Below are 18,636 nucleotides of genomic sequence, written 5' to 3'. Positions count from 1 at the left end.
TGTACAGCATTATATCTGAAATAATCTATTATATTTCTTTGCATTTTCTTTTGATTAAACAATGCAATCGATTCTGTCAATGAGTCTCTTTCATTTGTCGCTGCCAATTATAGGTAAGAAGCTCTGTGCACAATTCAGATTTTGCTCTGGTCATGTTACCTCCTAATTGCTCTTCAGCCTCCCCCCCCCCCATCCCCAAGGCTATGAAGACCCAGATTTTAATCCTAAAATCCAAACCTCCTTGTCCCACCCCTGAGAGTAAAGACCTGCAACAATGCTAAGAACATCAATGGTGAGTACATCTAGCAGTGGAAATAGTGACACACTTTCTATAGGCTGCTGCAGGAGGCTGAAAGACCTCCTGGAGGATTATGGTTAACTGATAAATTATGTTCATTAGCAGATTACCCCAGGACTTCATGATAACCAGAATAAGAAAGACATAGCCAGGACTACCACACACCAGTCTGCAGCTCTTCTGGTTATTATCATTGCTTTAATTCAATGCCAAAATAGGTAATAGTTCAGCACCCATCAGTATAAAAAACAAATTAATCGTATGGAAAACATGGCTGTAAATTAGGCTGAAATAAATGGGATTCCATACCTGTTTCTAGAGAGAGAGAGTGGGTCTTGTTTAATCTTCTGTGATCATAATTACAAATATTAACTAGATGCTATAACAAGTCTCAATTGATCTACTTATAGTCTAGTGGTAACCTGATCCTCCTGTCCGTCTTTCCATTGGGTTATAAGCAAATCACAGGCTTCGCCCCAAGAGTCAAACACGTCTTCCGTTGACTCTATGAGCTTGGAATTAGAGGAGCAAATACTGGAAGCACAGTGAAGAGAGTTGGTACAAACTGGAGGGCATTCATTGCTCTGCCCAGTAATGCTCCCATCACAGCCCACCTCATTGAGGTTAAATTCACTTTTACAGGCTTCGGTTTCTCTGTCTGTCTGAGAGTGCTTAAAATCCTGCCACATGCAGTGTGGCTGAATGAGTCCATCAGTAATGGTATATACTGGCTCGGAATTTGCTTCGGGCAAATGTCCGTTCATTTTGGAGAAGAGGAGGCCCAGCCTTTTGAAGGACTCCTTCTTGGAGGTGGACAGTCTCTGAAGTCTGTTCCCGTTTCTGATGAAAGAGCGCTTATGCAATCCATTGCTTTTGGGCTTCTCTTCCACAATTTCAATCCCAGACATCGTTTTAATGAGAGCAGACACGTTGAAGTCTTTCTTCTTGTTGGCCAAGTTGAAAGAAACGTTCTTGGCTTTGGCTTGCTCCCCGGTGCTCTCGTCGTTCATGTCGTCTTTCTGGGAAACCTCCGTACTGCTGGTGGAGTAACTTCTCCTGGGTGGTTTGCGGTTTCCCAAGAGGTCAAGAACCTCGTAACGAAAACTGGAAATGTCTTGCTTCAGTTCCTAAAGTATGGAACAAACTATGTGAAAGGTTTATCTGTTAAAAACAAGATTGTATCCCCCGCCCCCATCCTCTCCTGAGGACAATGCTCAGCCTCTTGCAAGTATCGATCACTGGCTCACAATACAAACATATATTCTGTACTCTTAAATTGTTAGAAATATGCGATAATGCACCAGACACGCTCATGCCTGAAATATCTGCAGAGCAATAGTGTACAGCTAAGTCACTGGAGCACTGAGCTGGGGCTTTTGGCTTTCCCCAAATGCTCTATTTGCCACTCGCATGCCGGGGTCTTGAGCTGGGCCCCTTTATAGTCTCTGCACTGAGCCAGGGCCACACTAGAAAGAAGAGGTGCCAGTTAATGCTTTGCTCTCCCAAAATGTGAACAAATGTCAAAGATAAGTGAAAAGGATATATGGGTAGCTAAAAGTTTTTTTGCTTGCCACTTCTGTCCAATGTCCAGTTTACCACACTGGTTTGCCAAGTTTTGTGTTGCCCGTGCATGCTGTGGAGTTGCATAAGGGGGACAGGAAAGGGGAAACTCATAGGATATGTCTAAGCTAATGGAGGTGCTTGTCGTGCCCTCCTCCACCACATCGGGTATGGAAAATGGGATGACAGAGGCAACCGACCCCTCGGCGTGATATTGTGCTCAATCAGAAAAAGCACTAGGAAGGGATGACTGCCCTCGTTGAAGAAGACGACCACTTTACTCAAAGGCAAAATCGATGGCTAAATAGGATGAAAAAGAGAGAAGAACAAAGCAGCAGAGAGGTCAGAAAAAGGAGAGGCCCTCTCACAACAGGCAGAATGCACAGACAAGTGCGAGAGTGAGTATGGACAACAGACCTGAAAGAGAAGAATGAGACCACAGTCAATTCTCACCTGAGAATTAAAGCTGCTGCAAGTGAGGAGAGAATGAAAACACTGATAGAAAACGCAAGTTAGAACCAAAAACATTTGATTAAAAATCCAGCAGAACTTAAATGAATGAACAAAACAATAACGTATCCTACCACAAAGCATAAAAAAAGAATTGGAGAAAATACGAATTCTGAGCTGTAAAAGCAGGAGCTTGCTGGGGCTGTCCCTGGCAAGGAGCTGGCAACCTCTGCTGAGCACTACTGATGTTCCACGTGGAGTCGGCAGCTGGAAAGGACTGACACATTAGAAGACAATGCTGCCCTAAGAAGAGAAGGACTGAAAGTGTATGGGAGAAAAAGACAGACAGACGAATGGAACGGAGAACAGCTAGAAACACACCAGAGTTCAGTGACAGAAAGAGAGGGAGGCAAAATGTTCAAATTAGATTTGCTGGAAAAATCAGATTTCCCATCAAATTCAAAATCTGTTAGGGGTTTTCAGATTAGCTTTGCAAGTACAAACTGATTTCAGCCTGGTTACTGAGTATGAATGGAGTTTTCGGATTGTGAATGTCAAGTCCTTAGAAATTCACTTTGGCTCTTTGGAATATCCAAAGTGGATTTCATTGGAGCGATAAAATGAGGAGAATAGTTAGAAAAAAACTGAAAAGTGCGGCTACAAAGGTTAAGAATGTGCAACAGGCATGGAGATTGTTTAAAAATACCATCTTAGAAGAGAGGTCCAGATGTATTCCACGCATTAACAACGGTCAAAGGAAGACTGAACAACTGCCAGTATGGTTAAAAAGTGAGGTGAAAAAGGCTATTTTAGCCATAAAAACTTCCTTCAAAAATTGGAAGAAGGAGCCATCTGAAGAAAATAGGAAAAAGCATAAGCATTGTCAATTTAAGTGTAAAATATTGATAAGGCAGGCTAAGAGAGAATTTGAAATGAAGTTGACTGTAGAGGCAAAAACTCATAATAAAAACTTTTAAAAATATATCTGAAGCAAGAAACCTGTGAGGGAGTCCATTGGACCATTAGATGACCGAGGGGTTAAAGGGGCTCTTAAGAAAGATAAGGCCATCATAGAAAGACTAAATTAATTTTTTGCTTCCATGTTCATTAATAAGGACATTGGGGAAGATACCAGTTCTGGAGACTGTGGTCAAGGGTGATAATTTGGATGAAGTGAACCAAAATCATGGTGAAACTGGAAGATGTAGTAGGTCTGACTGAAAAACTGAAGAAGAGCAAAACACCTGGAACAGATGGTATACACCCCAGGGATCTGAAAGAACTCAAAAATGAAATTTCAGACCTATTGGTAAAAATGTGTAACCTATCATTAAAATCATCCATTGTACCTGAAGACTGGAGGGTGGCCAATGTAACCCCAATATTTAAAAAAGGCTCCAGCACTGATCAGGGAAACTACAGACCGGTGAGCCTGACCAGTGCCGGGAAAAATAATGCTAACTATTCTAAAGAACAAAATTATAGAAAAAAAGGGAAGTCTTGCCTCACAAACTTGCTTCATTTTTTTCAAGGGGTTAATAAAAATGTGGATAAAGGTGAATCGGTAGATGTAGTGTATTTGGATTCTCAGAAGGCATTTGACAATAGTCCCTTATGAGAGGCTTCTAAGAGAGCTAAAAAGTCATGGGATAGGAGGCGATGTCCTTTCATAAATTGCAAATCTGTTAAAAGCCAGGAAATAGAGAGTAGGATTAAATGGTCAATTTTCTCAGTGGAAAAGGGTAAACAGTGGAGTGCTTCAGGGATCTGTAATTGGACCGGTGCTTTTCAATATATTTATAAATGATCTGGAAAGGAGTACGATGAGTAAGCTGCTTAAATTTGCAGATGTCAATTGCAGGAGGACCTTGCGAGACTAGGTGTTCAAATGGCAGATGAAATTTAATGTAGATAAGTGCAAGGTGTTGCATATAGGGAAAAATAACCCTTGCTGTAGTTACACGATGTTAGGTTCTATATTAGGAGCTACCACCCAGGAAAAAGATCTAGGCATTATAGTGGATAATACTTTAAAATCGTCGGCTCAGTGTGCTGCAGCAGTCAAAAAAGCAAATAGAATGTTAGGAATTATTAGGAAGGGAATGGTTAATAAAACGGAAAATGTCATAATGCCTCTGTATCGCTCCATGGTGAGACCGCACCTGGAATACTGTGTACAATTCTGGTCGCCGCATCTCAAAAAAGATATAGTTGCGATGGAGAAGGTACAGAGAAGGGCAACCAAAATGATAAAGGGGATGGAACAGCTCCCCTATGAGGAAAGACTAAAGAGGTTAGGACTTTTCAGCTTGGAGAAGAGACGGCTGAGGGGGGATATGATAGAGGTCTTTAAGATCATGAGAGGTCTTGAACGAGTAGATGTGAATTGGTTATTTACACTTTCGAATAACAGAAGGACTAGGGAGCATTCCATGAAGTTAGCAAGTAGCACATTTAAGACTAATCGGAGAAAATTCTTTTTCACTCAACGCACAATTAAACTCTGGAATTTGTTGCCAGAGGATGTGGTTAGTGCAGTTAGTGTAGCTGAGTTCAAAAAAGGTTTGGATAAGTTCTTGGAGGAGAAGTCCATTAACGGCTATTAATCAAGTTTACTTAGGGAATAGCCACTGCTATTAATTGCATCAGTAGCATGGGATCTTCTTAGTGTTTGGGCAATTGCCAGGTTCTTGTGGCCTGGATTGGCCACTGTTGGAAACAGGATTTTGGGCTTGATGGACCCTTGGTCTCACCCAGCATGGCAATTTCTTATGTTCTTATGAATGTTTTGGATTCGTTTCAACATTTCGTTTTTTGGCTTAGCTTTGGATTTTTCCCAGATCTGACATGAACAATATTGTGGATCGTCATAGTGGATCTGTGTAAAATCCAGTTTTTCCCGACGAACGAAGCAAAAATCCATCCTTTTTTGTGTGACGTCAAATCGTTTGTGGCCTTTCCAGTGAAAAATGTTCTTTATATTCACTGATATTTTAAGTTGTTGATCCACAGCCAGTTAGGTTAATGAGGTTAATGAGGATAAGAAGAACATAAGAACATAAGAAAATGCCATACTGGGTCAGACCAAGGGTCCATCAAGCCCAGCATCCTGTTTCCAACAGTGGCCAATCCAGGCCATAAGAACCTGGCAAGTACCCAAAAACTAAGTCTATTCCATGTAACCATTGCTAATGGCAGTGGCTATTCTCTAAGTGAACTTAATAGCAGGTAATGGACTTCTCCTCCAAGAACTTATCCAATCCTTTTTTAAACACAGCTATACTAACTGCACGAACCACATTCTCTGGCAACAAATTCCAGAGTTTAATTGTGCGTTGAGTAAAAAAGAACTTTCTCCGATTGGTTTTAAATGTGCCCCATGCTAACTTCATGGAGTGTCCCCTAGTCTTTCTACTATCCGAAAGAGTAAATAACCGATTCACATCTACCCGTTCTAGACCTCTCATGATTTTAAACACCTCTATCATATCCCCCCTCAGTCGTCTCTTCTCCAAGCTGAAAAGTCCTAACCTCTTTAGTCTTTCCTCATAGGGGAGTTGTTCCATTCCCCTTATCATTTTGGTAGCCCTTCTCTGTACCTTCTCCATCGCAATTATATCTTTTTTGAGATGCGGCGACCAGAATTGTACACAGTATTCAAGGTGCGGTCTCACCATGGAGCGATACAGAGGCATTATGACATTTTCTGTTTTATTCATCATTCCTTTTCTAATAATTCCCAACATTCTGTTTGCTTTTTTGACTGCCGCAGCACACTGAACCGACGATTTCAATGTGTTATCCACTATGACACCTAGATCTCTTTCTTGGGTTGTAGCACCTAATATGGAACCCAACATCGTGTAATTATAGCATGGGTTATTTTTCCCTATATGCATCACCTTGCACTTATCCACATTAAATTTCAACTGCCATTTGGATGCCCAATTTTCCAGTCTCACAAGGTCTTCCTGCAATTTATCACAATCTGCTTGTGATTTAACTACTCTGAACAATTTTGTGTTATCTGCAAATTTGATTATCTCACTCGTCGTATTTCTTTCCAGATCATTTATAAATATATTGAACAGTAAGGGTCCCAATACAGATCCCTGAGGCACTCCACTGTCCACTCCCTTCCACTGAGAAAATTGCCCATTTAATCCTACTCTCTGTTTCCTGTCTTTTAGCCAGTTTGCAATCCACGAAAGGACATCGCCACCTATCCCATGACTTTTTACTTTTCCTAGAAGGATGGTCATGACAGGCACATTTTGGAATATGGAGGTATTTTGACTCTGAATAAAAATTTGGAAGACTTCCAGTTTTGAATTCATCGAATATGCTGACATCCAAAAAGTTATGAATCCTCCTATTATGCATTTGAGAACCAGGATCTATGGGCTTCTTAAAATAAAACAGACTGCATTGGAAACAAATCTCCCTTTATGTTTCTAGAGCTTTTTCAACCAGTAAGTTACCTTGAAATTTTCCTCTGTGAGTCCCTCGTTGGTTTTTGAATTTCTAATCATCGCTGCAACATATCGTTTCACTAAATTCCTGATGACTTCCTGCAATAGAGAAAAATAAAAATCTAATTGTCTCATGAAAAAAAAAACCCATCATGCTACATCTCACTCTCTTTCCCTCACCCCAGTGTGTGTGTGTGTGCGCCTTTTATTTATTTTATTTTATTTTTAACTTAAGCGATTCATTGATCAATAATCTGCATGGTGAAGGTCATAACCCGGGTACCAGTAAAGCAAAGGCATCTCTTATTCAGGCTGGGTCTTGAGCACAACAGCCTGAGAACATCGAAAATGATTTTGGATTCCTGTTAAATTGTCTAGGCAGGGTACGAGAGCAATCCACGAGAGATGCACACGAAACCTATTTGGATACAATGGATTTCCAACGTATGCAATAATGTTTCATGTATATTTATGGATCATATATCATTATAGAAAAAATAGAAAAGCAGCATTGCTAGCACATGATACTGATCCTATGTTGACCTTCTATTTTACTTTTCTAGTTCTTTAATTAGATGCCACACTGGTTTCTGATATTATTTTCATTGTATAGTTGGTGCCAGGTCCTTCTGGGAATTGCTCTGAGACTGTAATTGGGTAGCAGGCTATGAGGTCCCGTGAAGTTATACATATTTCATCGCGAAACCAACAGCAATCTCGCCGCACTTCTACCGTTGTCAAATTACAGCAGAGCAGAGGTCAACAACGTGGAAAGCACACCCTTCCCAGTCAAGGATGGCCAAGAACCAGGCCACAAAACTGCTTAACGTGCTGAAGAGGCTGGTACCTGGTAATGCTGATTCTGAATCAGGTTGTCAGCGTGCCGTTCCTGTAATTAAAAACATAGGAGTATTAACATATGCAGCTCTTAAGTTACTGCTCACGGAGTCTAGGAAAAAAAAAATATCTCCGTAGGCCCTTAAGAGCCTGGATCTCTGGCTGTATGCAAGCGTGGCATTAGTAAATAATCCTTTGAAAAGTGCTTTTTTAACAAATAAGTTGCCTTACCGTGAATGTTTTTAAGTTTTCGTGCTTCTTCTGTTCATCCTCCACCTCCTTGGCGGGACACAGCTGTTTGTGGATCCACTTGCAGAGGTACCAGGTTGACTTAGGGCTGGGGACAATGTTAAAAGGAGGCGGCAGAGTTCCGCCTTCGTCGAAATAGCTCATCCACAGCTTAGTCCGGGCAAACTTCCATTCAATATCCGCATGGTCCTAGTAAAAAAAAAAGACAACACAGACCGCGTCAGTCCCAGCAAGGCTGATGGGAGCAAAGTGGGTTATCGAAAGGGAGTGGTCAGCCCGTGTCACATGGTAGGAGCAATGGATGGCCGGCGCCATCTTGTGCTCCTGCCATGTGACAGGGGCCGACCAATGGCACCGGTAGCCCCTGTGACATAGTAAGGGCAAAGGTTATTGGCGCCATTTTGAAGGTGACTAGCAGGTGGATGTACAGAGGGGGAGTTCCGCCAAATTACCCTTCAGGAGTAAGATGCAAGTTCGCTTTCTTGAAGAAGCAAAGCAGGGGCAGCGGCTCACCTGTGAAGAAGTGTTAATAAGCACTACTCCAGCACACTGCATGCCGTTCAGCTTAACTGACACAGTGTGCACGGGAAAGCGAGCAGGCACATCCCCTTCCTGTAAGGGTGACTAATCAGAAAGCTTGGTTTTCTAATTAATGGCTTAATTTGGGTGTATGTGGCTAGGGCAAGGGGGACATCTTTTACAGAGTTACCGAGCAGAGGAGAAGCCTCGTGGTTAGAGCTGGAGGCTGAGGCCCGGGGGAGAAAAACCAGAGTCGAAATCCTGATGCTAGCGCTTCTCGTGCAAGTTTACTTCTCCCTCCCTTGCCTCAGGTAGAAGCCCTCCAGCTGCCCCAGAAATGTAACCTGCCTTCAGCACAGCTTGATTCAGCCCGGGTTTAACCTCTCACCGTGTACACGCGCTCGGTCCTTTTATTTATTTATTTTTCTTTTGGGAGGGAAGGCAGGGGATGGACATCAGTAATTGAAATTACATAAGTCCATGTCTGCAATGCAGCAAAACTAGAATTGGATCAACCTGCCCTGGAAATAAATAACATTCCCAGATCACCACCGCCCATTTACTGGGGGTGCAAATGACAGCCAAAGTTGCCTTTGTGAGTGCTACGCGGGGGGCTTCCTTTGCAAAAATTGTCTTTCTAAGGTCATGCAGCAGAGAGCAGCTTTCTGTCACTCACACCTCACCTGGCACTGGTTTATTTCTATCAGAAATACTGAGCTCTGTGACCACGCGAAGGGTTTTTTATTTTCCCAAAATACAGGCAATCAGGTCCGACGTCCGCGTGTTCTCCACCAGACGAGCAGCCGAGGGCCTGCTGTCCGTTCCCCGTGGACGCAAGGTGCCACTCTGCGACCTAGGAATTGTTTCTGCATCAGGTGGCTCAGGACGTCTGCGGCTTCTGCTCCTTCGCCAGAAATACAAAGCGGGCTCTCATGAAATGGGAGCGACTTTAGCTTTTAAGATGCAATGACGTCGCAGAAGAGGAGAGAGATCTCGCATGCGAGCTGAGCAGGTCAGGAATTCCTCCAGACTGGGTCCACAACGTCAGCCAGTAATGCAACGAAACCAGCAGAAACCAGCACCGCCTGCTATACTACTAGCAAGTAGCGGTATCCACTACAAATCTTTCCCAGCAAATAAATACACACACACACACAATCTTCTACTACATTCAGATGAAAATGTGGAAATAAATTTAATCCCAATTGTCATGTAAAGCATAAATGTCACATCGAAGTCTGAAGAAAGGACTCGGGGAAGGAGATGTTTCTAAACAGGCAGCCGGGCACAACAAAAGGCAGAAACATTTCTACTGAAGAAAATGACAAGAAAGGGAAGAAGGCGCAGAGTAGGAATAAAAGCAAACCAAGCGGGAGAAGTTGGTTAACTTGATTTTGCTGACAGTGGAGTGAAAAGCAAGGAAGCACTGCCTCCCCTGCAGGAGTCGCCTAACGGCGCTGCTGCAGGCACAAGCCCGGGACAGGCACACAGGACCTTTAGCGCCGGGGAAAAGAGATCAGCTGGGGACCTGCAGTACGAAGGTGAACTGGGCCTCTGCGGTCAGTGTCCATTCTGCCTCCTCCTTCTTCTACCGCTCAAGGGCCTGGTTCATGAATGTCCTGTTCATCCCGAGGGCCATATTACTGGGAGGAGTTAAATTAGCCGGATCCGTTTATCTGACTTAACCAGCTGAGCCGCCCAGCGAGTTATGGGCTCAGATGAGAAGCTCCCTCACCCTACCTGCAGGACTTTGTTTAATGATCACTGACTTCTCCACGTCTACCTTGCACTACACTCTGCAAATAAAGGGAAGAAAGCTAAGTTTAATGAGGTCAACAAAATAACACGGTCAGAGGAAGAGCCGAAGAGGAGTCCTCTGCCTGACCTTGGAACGCAGGAAAGCAGCAGAAGGCAATAAGGCAAGGGGCAGTGAAGCTTGCTAGCAGGCTCGGACTAAAAGCAAAATTGTCCCTATGACAGCAGCAGATTTCACACACTAAACAGAGTCATTGGTGGCAGATAAAGACCCAGACCGTCCATCACGCAGAAGGCCTGCTCGTTTGTACCTGCCTCACTGGACCTGTGGCCTCCTCTCTCCCTCGGCCACGAAGGGACCTACTCATAGCATCTCTGCCGGAGTCTGCTCCACCAACCACTCGGTAAAAGAAAAGTAATCATCACTTTCCCTTCAGCTTCACAGGAGGGGATGCTCAGAAGGAAGGTGAGAAAATACTTTCCAAGGTGCCGCGATTAACCGTTTGCGCTCAAAGCAGCAAATCGGAGGCCACGGAACGAGAGTGCAAGCATCGTAACGTGCAAGGTGCAGAAATGTCAGATGACAAACCACACGGCTGCGCCATTCACTGGCCACAAGAGGCACGCAGAGCAGCAGCGCGCAGCAGTACTCCAGAGTACCCAAATCCATCCACGCGAGGCTCCTGCCCTCGAAGGCACATAAAACACCTAACGATAAATACACAGCATCGCGTCTCAGACCGAAGGTAACGTAACGTTAAAGCGGGCAAGCTGAAATCCGTTTCTAAAACCTGGCTCGCTGCCGGCAAGAAGCCGACCTGCGCACGCGTTCTCTCACGCCGAGGGAGCCACCCCGCCAGGAAGGTGAGCATCGCTGTGGAAAGAGCCAGGGAGGCTCTCCCCTGCACGACCAGGCTGGCACCTTCGGAGATTTTGCTTTGCAACGCTGGCACCAGCATGAATCGAAGGTTAAAAAAAAAAAAAGATAACGAGAAGGAACGACGAGGGGATTCGGGGCCGAATTTTTGCCGCCGGCGTACGAGGTGAGAGAAATCCAAAAGGGTCAGCTCCAGCCACCTGCGCTGTGCGCGCTGTCGCCTCTCAGATGTAGTCGGAGGGAGAAGCCAGGTCATCAGGTCTGATATAAAGTGCTGGCTGGCCTCCGACTTACTGAACAGGGCCCTTAATTGTTCTTCCATGCATTTTTATTTTCTTCACCTCTTCCTAGTTTACGACTACGAGATGGCAGGGATCCTGAATCTGCTCCGCAGCGTAGCCTGTGTTTCCATAGCAACCCTCCCCAGAGATTCGCCTTGGCTGTCTGAGAAAGTGCCATTACCTCCACTAGCCACCTCTCGGCACTGCAAGCCCTTGGCAATTTGTGTGCGCGTGTGTGTGTATGAGAGTGAGTGTGTGTGTGTGTGCGTGCGTGAGTGTGTATGGCTGTGTGTGTATGTGTGCGTGCGTGAGTGTGTATGGATGGGTGTGTGTGTGTGTGTGCGTGCGTGTGCGTGTATGAGAGTGTGTGTGTGTGTGCGTGTGTGTGTATGAGAGTGAGTGTGTGTGTGTGCGTGTGTATGGCTGTGTGTGTGTGTGTGCGTGCGTGTGTATGGATGGGTGTGCGTGCGTGTGTGTGCGTGTGCGTGTATGAGAGTGTGTGTGTGTGTGTGTGTGTGCGCATGAGTGTACCTGTGAGATCCCTGTTATAACTGACCCAAGCTCTTGGCAACTCATTCACATGTTTACTGTCGAGCGGAAGCTGAAAGTTGATTTGCAGGGTAAGGCAGACCTTTACAACGCCAGTGTTTGCCCAAGCATGCCGTTTTTGTTCTGTTGAGGTCCCACCGCCTTTGCCTAAGCATTTACTCTTCCCCCCCCCAAAAAGCTCTCCTCGCGGACTGAGAGGATGGGGGTCTTGTGGAATTGGGATTCACAGGGAAAACTGCACACACTGGCCTGGCGTAAAATCCGCGCTCTTTTCAGAGTCATCAGGGGCCCATGTTTACCCAGGTTTCTCTCGCATCCTTTGCCGTATCATAGGCCAAGTAAAGCAGCGCTGTCCTGTGGCTGACAGCAGGTTGCAGCTCACTAGAGAGATACTTCCAAGGCCATTTTTAAGGTAGGACTTGATTGTCCCCCCACACTCTGCAGGAGGACTCTTATGGGCCAACCCGAAGAGCAAGGCTGAGCTAGGAAAGACACTTCAGAACCTCTGTAGCTCAGGCTGGTCCCCTGTTTGGAGTCTGGGAAAGTTTATACAAATTGACAGTTCTGGTGCACACACACACACACGCGCATGCACACGCACGCACACACACACGCACGCACACACACACGCACACATACACACGCACACATACACGCGCACACACACGCACACACACGTGCATACACACGCACACACACATGTGCACACACACACACACATGTGCACACACACGCACACACACACGCACACACACGCACACACACACGCACAGAACTTCACCAGAATCTCCCTGGTCAGGCAGGCGCTGGTCGCTGTCATAACACAATAGGTTCATGAAATAACGGGGGAAGCTGAACATTACTGATTCCCACAGCTCTTTTCACCAGGGGGGACATGAATTAAGGAAAGGTAAGCAGAAGAATTAAGAAAGTCCAAACGTCAAGTGCGAAATCACTTGGAGGCAGTGGTGATCGGAAGCGAATCAGGGTGAGCGGAGGAGCAATCGCAATCAGCAGGAACCAAAGGCTGCATAAGTACCTAAGCGAGCCGAAGAGGAAGGCCAGACAAGGCCATGTGGCCAGGAAGAGGGTCGCGGATATTTTGGTGGGAGCATTTTTGATGGGGTGAGCAGGACAGAAAGCAAACTGTAAGGAATCAGAGAGGGAGGGGACCCTGGAGGAGCCTGAAGGCAATAGAAAGCAGAGCTGGGATGGCAGTGAGAGAGAGTCAGGAGCCGGCGCTGGAAGGGACGGGCACAGGGAAGTGCGAGCTCACGGAATGGGGAGAGAGAAGAGAGAAACAGGGAATGAGGCGCTGCGGTGGGAGCATCCGAGTCCGGCCTGGGAGGCCTGACATCCCCCCCCCTCTCCCCAGCGTTTCAATCTCCAGCCCTTCAGCCTTGGGGGGGGGGGGGGGAGGAGGGACCCCGCTCCGGCTGATTCGCCTCAGGCCCTGCACCCCGCTGAGGTCAGCCCCGAGGACGGGAGGGAATAACTGACCAGCGTGACCTCTGTCCCGGCGCAGCACCTTTTCTCACAGAGAAGCACGACGGATGCACACAAAGCACCGGAGGGCCGCTCTCTCACACCGGAGGCGGTTATCCCTGGAAAGGGGATTAGATGTTTGGCCGCAGGAAGCAAAAGAGAAATCTTCTGCGAAAGCAAAACGCAGCACGTGGCCTCGGATTAGCATAAACCAGGAAAAGCAGCAGGGGTATTAAATGTACCTGCCGCCAAAGCAATGAGCAGGATTACGGAAACACCATGATCCCAGAGGCTCAAGATATTAACTTGCACTGTGCCTGTTCCTGGCGCTTCCTTCGTTAGGTCTTACTCCCTGGTTCCCTTTTCTTCTGGTCACATTTCGCCTCTTCCAAAATCCATTAGGTATTTGTGTCAGGCTTGCATAGGGTTTGCCGCCTGGCTCCATGTCATACGGGACAGGCCAGTCTGGTCACGGCTTTGCCCCACTGCAAAATCACAATTGGGTGAACAAAAACGTTCTTTGAAATATTCAGAACTCAATAACTGGTAAACACCTCCAATCAAAAAGGAGAATGGTATCAGAGTATGAGGGCACCAAAGTTTCGAATCTATGGTCTTCAAACGGTCTCAGACAGAAGCCCACGATACCAAATCATTTCCCAAACACCTCTGCACAGCGCACTTATGCAGGTGAATCCTACGGACACAATTTAATGGTTTTCAAAAGCCCACGTAACTCGAGGAAGGTGCATTCACCCAAGTAAACCCAGTTTTACCTGTAAATGCTTTTTAAAATCAGGTCCTTGGCTTTTTGCATATTGGAAATATATCGCAAAGGTGTTTGAGAAATGATTTGGTATTCTGAGACTGTTTGAAGCCCATTGCAGGCAGGAAACAGCAGATTAAAACCTTTAGCACCTTCATACTCTGATACAATTCTCCTTTTTAATTGGGGGTTTTCCGGTTATTGAGTTTTGAATATTTTAAAGAACATTTCTGTTCACTCCATGATTCCTGAGAGGTGTTTGAACTTTTGATTTATCCCATTTGCCCAGATTCTTCCTCTGATGTACCCGAGATAATCAGAACTACAAGTCCCTGCATGCAATGGAGTAAACCCAGGACTGGATTAGCCCACTCCTTATGAAGTGGAGCCAGGTGGCAGCCCTACCCCTGCCCGGGGATTCTGATAAGAATCAGACTTTAACAGCGCCCCTCCTGCATTACCCATTAAATGGGAGCCGATAAGAAGGGGGAACTTCCAGCCGGGAATATCCTACAGCAGTGCAGCGTTTCCCCTATTTAAATGGAGCCTCCCACTGCCCCTCGGATGCGCCTTGCAGCAACGGTCCTGAGGCTGGGGGCATAACCAGGGCTCCTTCGGGAACCCTGTATCGTTGCGCCCTGACTGCTGCCATCAGGTGTCACCCTTCACACTGACCATGACTCCATCTCTCCCCCCCTTCCAGTGACTGTGAACGCAGCACCCCCCAGCGGCACGTGGAAGGCCGGAGCCAGGAATTCTCTGCACAGCACAGCCCCTAAGCCGGTCCTAACAGGATGCTTTTAAATATCGGCGTTTTGCACTCCTGGTTTTTTTTTTGCACTTCTCCAGCACTCAAACTCTCAGATACAGGTGGTGCGCATCCCAGGGATGGGGCGAGAGGACCGGAAATCGAAGCGATGAATACAAAGGAAAAGAGAAAGAGTCCAGGGGGAAAAAGGCGAGGGGGGAGGATAATGTGGGGAGCCAGAAAATGAGTCGGTTGGTGGCTTTCCCTGGCCCTTGTGGCTCCTGGACGCAGTCTCTGGCTGGCTCCATTTTGTCAGTACCTGACAGATCCAGAATACGCTTGCAAGTCTGGTTCCCCAAAGGAAAGGAGACGCAGGAGCCCATGCATGCAGTGGGAGAGGGGTGCTGAACCGGGACTGGATCCGTGTGCCTGAAACCTCGGATCCAGCTGCTGATCCTGATATATAGATACGCGCTTAATGCCAGGCTGCACTTCCCTTCAGGGGGGAGAAAAAAAAATACAAACTTCCATGTTAGCAGAAAGAAACTGCACCACCAATTAATTTGTATTTTACTGGGAACAAAATCAGTGATTCAAGCACTGGACGACTGCCCGGAAAAGCACTTGGATTTTTTTTTTTTTTGCGCTGATAAGCAAAATATTCTCCAGCTTTTATAGTGGTGAAAACGCAGAGAAATCTCTTTCAGTCTGGTTCCTCATGTTCGAATAAATGCCAGCAAAAGCGACATGCAGTAGATTTATGTTTCAGCAGAATGAAATCTTGTCGAGCAAGGTACAGTATATCTGCGTGAAACTAAAAAAGGTGCCAAAGGTATCCCGTGTCTCCAGGCCACAGACATAGAGGGCTTCATCCTTCTGGGTCCTGCAGAGTTTGATCACATTAGCAGAGCAGACCAAATCCCTTCTGAAAGGAGCTGGGGGTTCTGCTAAAACAACTGGCACACATCAGGGAAGCATCTTCTAGGCGGTTCCGAGTACATACCCTAGTTCCTTTATTCCTACCTCTGCTTCCTGAAAATGATCTGCCATTTAATCCAGACGAAATGAGCACTTTGCTGTTGCACAGGTGTTACATGCTGAAATTCGGGGGAAGCGGGCTGAGGCGGGCATGGACACGTGTAACCGGCCACGGCACTGTGCGTTTCTGCCGATGACATTTTTGCAGCTGAAGAATGCAGTTTGTGCTTAGGTGTGGGGCACGGCGCAGACCTTAAATCTGGGGAGCAGGCGGCTCTTCCAAAAGCCGGAGCTGATGCAGACAGAAATCTCGGATTCTGCGGGACGCCTGGCGGGTGCATCTACACCGGGACTGACTGGGCATCTCACACACACAGACACACCCACACACCCACACACACAGACACAGACACACCCACACACACACGTCCGGCAATCTACAGAGCCCCGGGGCATCACTGTGGGAATCAGGCCGGTGTGCTGTGTTGAAAGCACTGCAAACTTACAAATTTAAAATGTACAATGAGGTAAAAATAAATAAACAAAGCACTAGGAGGTCAAGAAACCGGTTCCCCAGAAGAAGAAAAGTATATATATATTTTCTTTTACCTGAATTTAACTAGGGTCTAAGGAAATGTTCCTTAGGGTTACTGCCCCCTTCCTCTCCATCCTGATTATCAGTCGGGCATCAGTAGGGCTCCTTGACCATCCGCAGCCCTCCCCACCCAGAGTAATGAAGAGAGTGAATCCAGAGAGAGAGAGAATTGGGTACCCACTGTTTGCTTTCTCTGTTAACTAAAGGCTATTTAACTCAGCAGTCTGAGATCATGTTAATTCGGTCTGTCAGATCCCAACAGAAGACCAGATAATGCAGTGGGCTGCAACCTCTGTTCTCCATCTGGATATTTTGACTTCCCCTTGCATAATTACAGGAGCCCTTGCTGTGCCGCCTGGCACAGAAGCAATGGAGCCATCAGGCTTCGGCGGGCTCGACACCACACACGCCATCGGTCCTTTATTTTAACCAACGTCTGCACCAAGAGCTTTTATGCGCTGCTACTGCCTGCCCCCTGCTCCTCTCTGAACAAGAGGAAAGACGCCAGAAGGAACCTGAACCTGCTGTGCAAGAGAAGGCGGCTAAAAGAATTAGCAGAGGACGCTATTGGCCTGCAAGCGAGGCCACGTGTGTCGTCGGAGCAGGCACAGAAGATTAATTTGGTAGTAGCCGTGGAAACAGGAGCTGCATTAAACTTTCAGCTCAGGTCTGCCGGTGATGTGCAGTCAGGGCAGGGGGCATAAGCCAGAACTGTCCTGCAAGGCCTGCCCTGCATCTCCCTTCCCCTCCCCCCCTTCGAAATTAAGAAAACAACAGCGCCGGCATCACGAAAAGTGAAAAAGGAAAGGGTCCCCAGTAAGGTTAGCAACTTGCAACTGGGAAAATTCTGATCGCTCAGAGGTGCCAAGTAAAGTTTATGCTGATGATGTCCATCCACATACGACTGTTATTGCCACCCCACCATTAGTAACTTAGTAAATGACGGCAGATGACGACCAAATATACAATAGCATCGTTTAACCAATCCTCTCATATAAGGGTTCTATCATTCACCCCCAACTATACAGAACAGAACCCCCTACAGCAATCCTGCAAATAAATATTCTATGCCCACAGAAACACCCCCAAGAAGAGGACAGAGCAAGAGGAGGAGGTTTTTCCTTACTATTCACCGTACAAAAAAAGAATATTCGCATTTTAGCATCGTCTCAGGAACAATGCCACAAACTCTATCCTGTACCAGGCGCTCTGTGAAGCAACACAAAATCCTATGTAGCAACCCTGCCGTCCCCAAAACAGCACCAACACCCCGAACTCAAACAGCAATAAACCCTACCTGTGAAAAGGTGACACTGCAAATACTGCAATGGGTCCTAGAACACCAATATACCTCCTACTGGGAAAACCGAAGAAAGCAGAATGTGACCAGTCCCTACACAAAAACTACACACTGGCACACGTCACCTCAGCCGCACATGCATGCCCTCACCAAATATAGAATACGTGAGCAGAAATTAGAAATATTAAGACAAAAACTGAACTGAGAATCCTGAAAAGCCAGGCTCCACGTTCAGTGCAAGATTGGAGAACTTGAAATAGAAATGCATTTCTTCCTCTCCCAAGCAAAATGAAACGATAAGAGATGCATATTTCCAAAACAGACATATTCCAAACCATAAACTAAAAAAGTCATGCTTTCTTCTACCCTGGGAGGTCTTATTTTCCAAATTGTGTTGATCACAGTCTCTTTTTCTGCTTTTCCTCCAGGTCTGTGTTTCTGTTTCTTCTCCTGTATACTTCACTTCCTCCTCTACATTTCCCTCTGAGATTTATCTTTCACGTTCATCTCCTATCTGCCTCTAGCAGCTCATAACTAGATTTCACCGCTCCTTCTTTCTCCTCACCTTAGTCCTCAATCTCTCTTTTCAACTCTCACCCTCTCATCACCTTTCCAGTCCATCTCCCCACTTTCCCAATCGATTCCTCACTCTCGTTCCCATTTCCACCTTTTATAAACATCCTCTCTCTAGTCCTCAACTCTTTTCCTCTGTCTCTAATCCGCTCACCAGCACTCGCTACTCCCCTACCTCCTGCCCGCTCCTCTTTTAAATCCTAGCCAGCATCCAAGTACCCTTCTTTTACTGTAACTTCAAAATTATTCCCATTAACTTACCCCTCCAAAAGAACATCTCTTTCCTCTCCAGGGGCAGGGGACACAAACTTTCTCCTCTCTCACACAAGCTCACACTTTCCAAC

The 18,636-nt window shown here is 46.3% G+C and overlaps 1 protein-coding gene across 1 annotated transcript in view; it reads right to left on the bottom strand.

Moving 5' to 3' along the window:
* Nucleotides 1–257: 257 nt before the first annotated feature.
* Nucleotides 258–18,636, bottom strand: part of TRPC5 (transient receptor potential cation channel subfamily C member 5) — a 185,363-nt gene continuing 166,984 nt past the window's right edge. The window contains exons 8-11 of the mRNA XM_029585808.1: nt 7,849–8,055; nt 7,628–7,669; nt 6,790–6,879; nt 258–1,425 (exon numbers count right to left, since the gene is read on the bottom strand). Of these exons, the coding sequence (XP_029441668.1) occupies nt 703–1,425; nt 6,790–6,879; nt 7,628–7,669; nt 7,849–8,055 (1,062 nt within the window). The 3' untranslated portion in view covers nt 258–702. The remainder of the gene's footprint in view (nt 1,426–6,789; nt 6,880–7,627; nt 7,670–7,848; nt 8,056–18,636) is intronic.

This window comes from Rhinatrema bivittatum, unplaced genomic scaffold (assembly GCF_901001135.1).
Source record: "Rhinatrema bivittatum unplaced genomic scaffold, aRhiBiv1.1, whole genome shotgun sequence".
Taxonomy (NCBI): domain Eukaryota; kingdom Metazoa; phylum Chordata; class Amphibia; order Gymnophiona; family Rhinatrematidae; genus Rhinatrema; species Rhinatrema bivittatum.
Note: the sequence above shows the minus strand (reverse complement) of the source record. Positions and strands in the feature narration are given on the sequence as shown.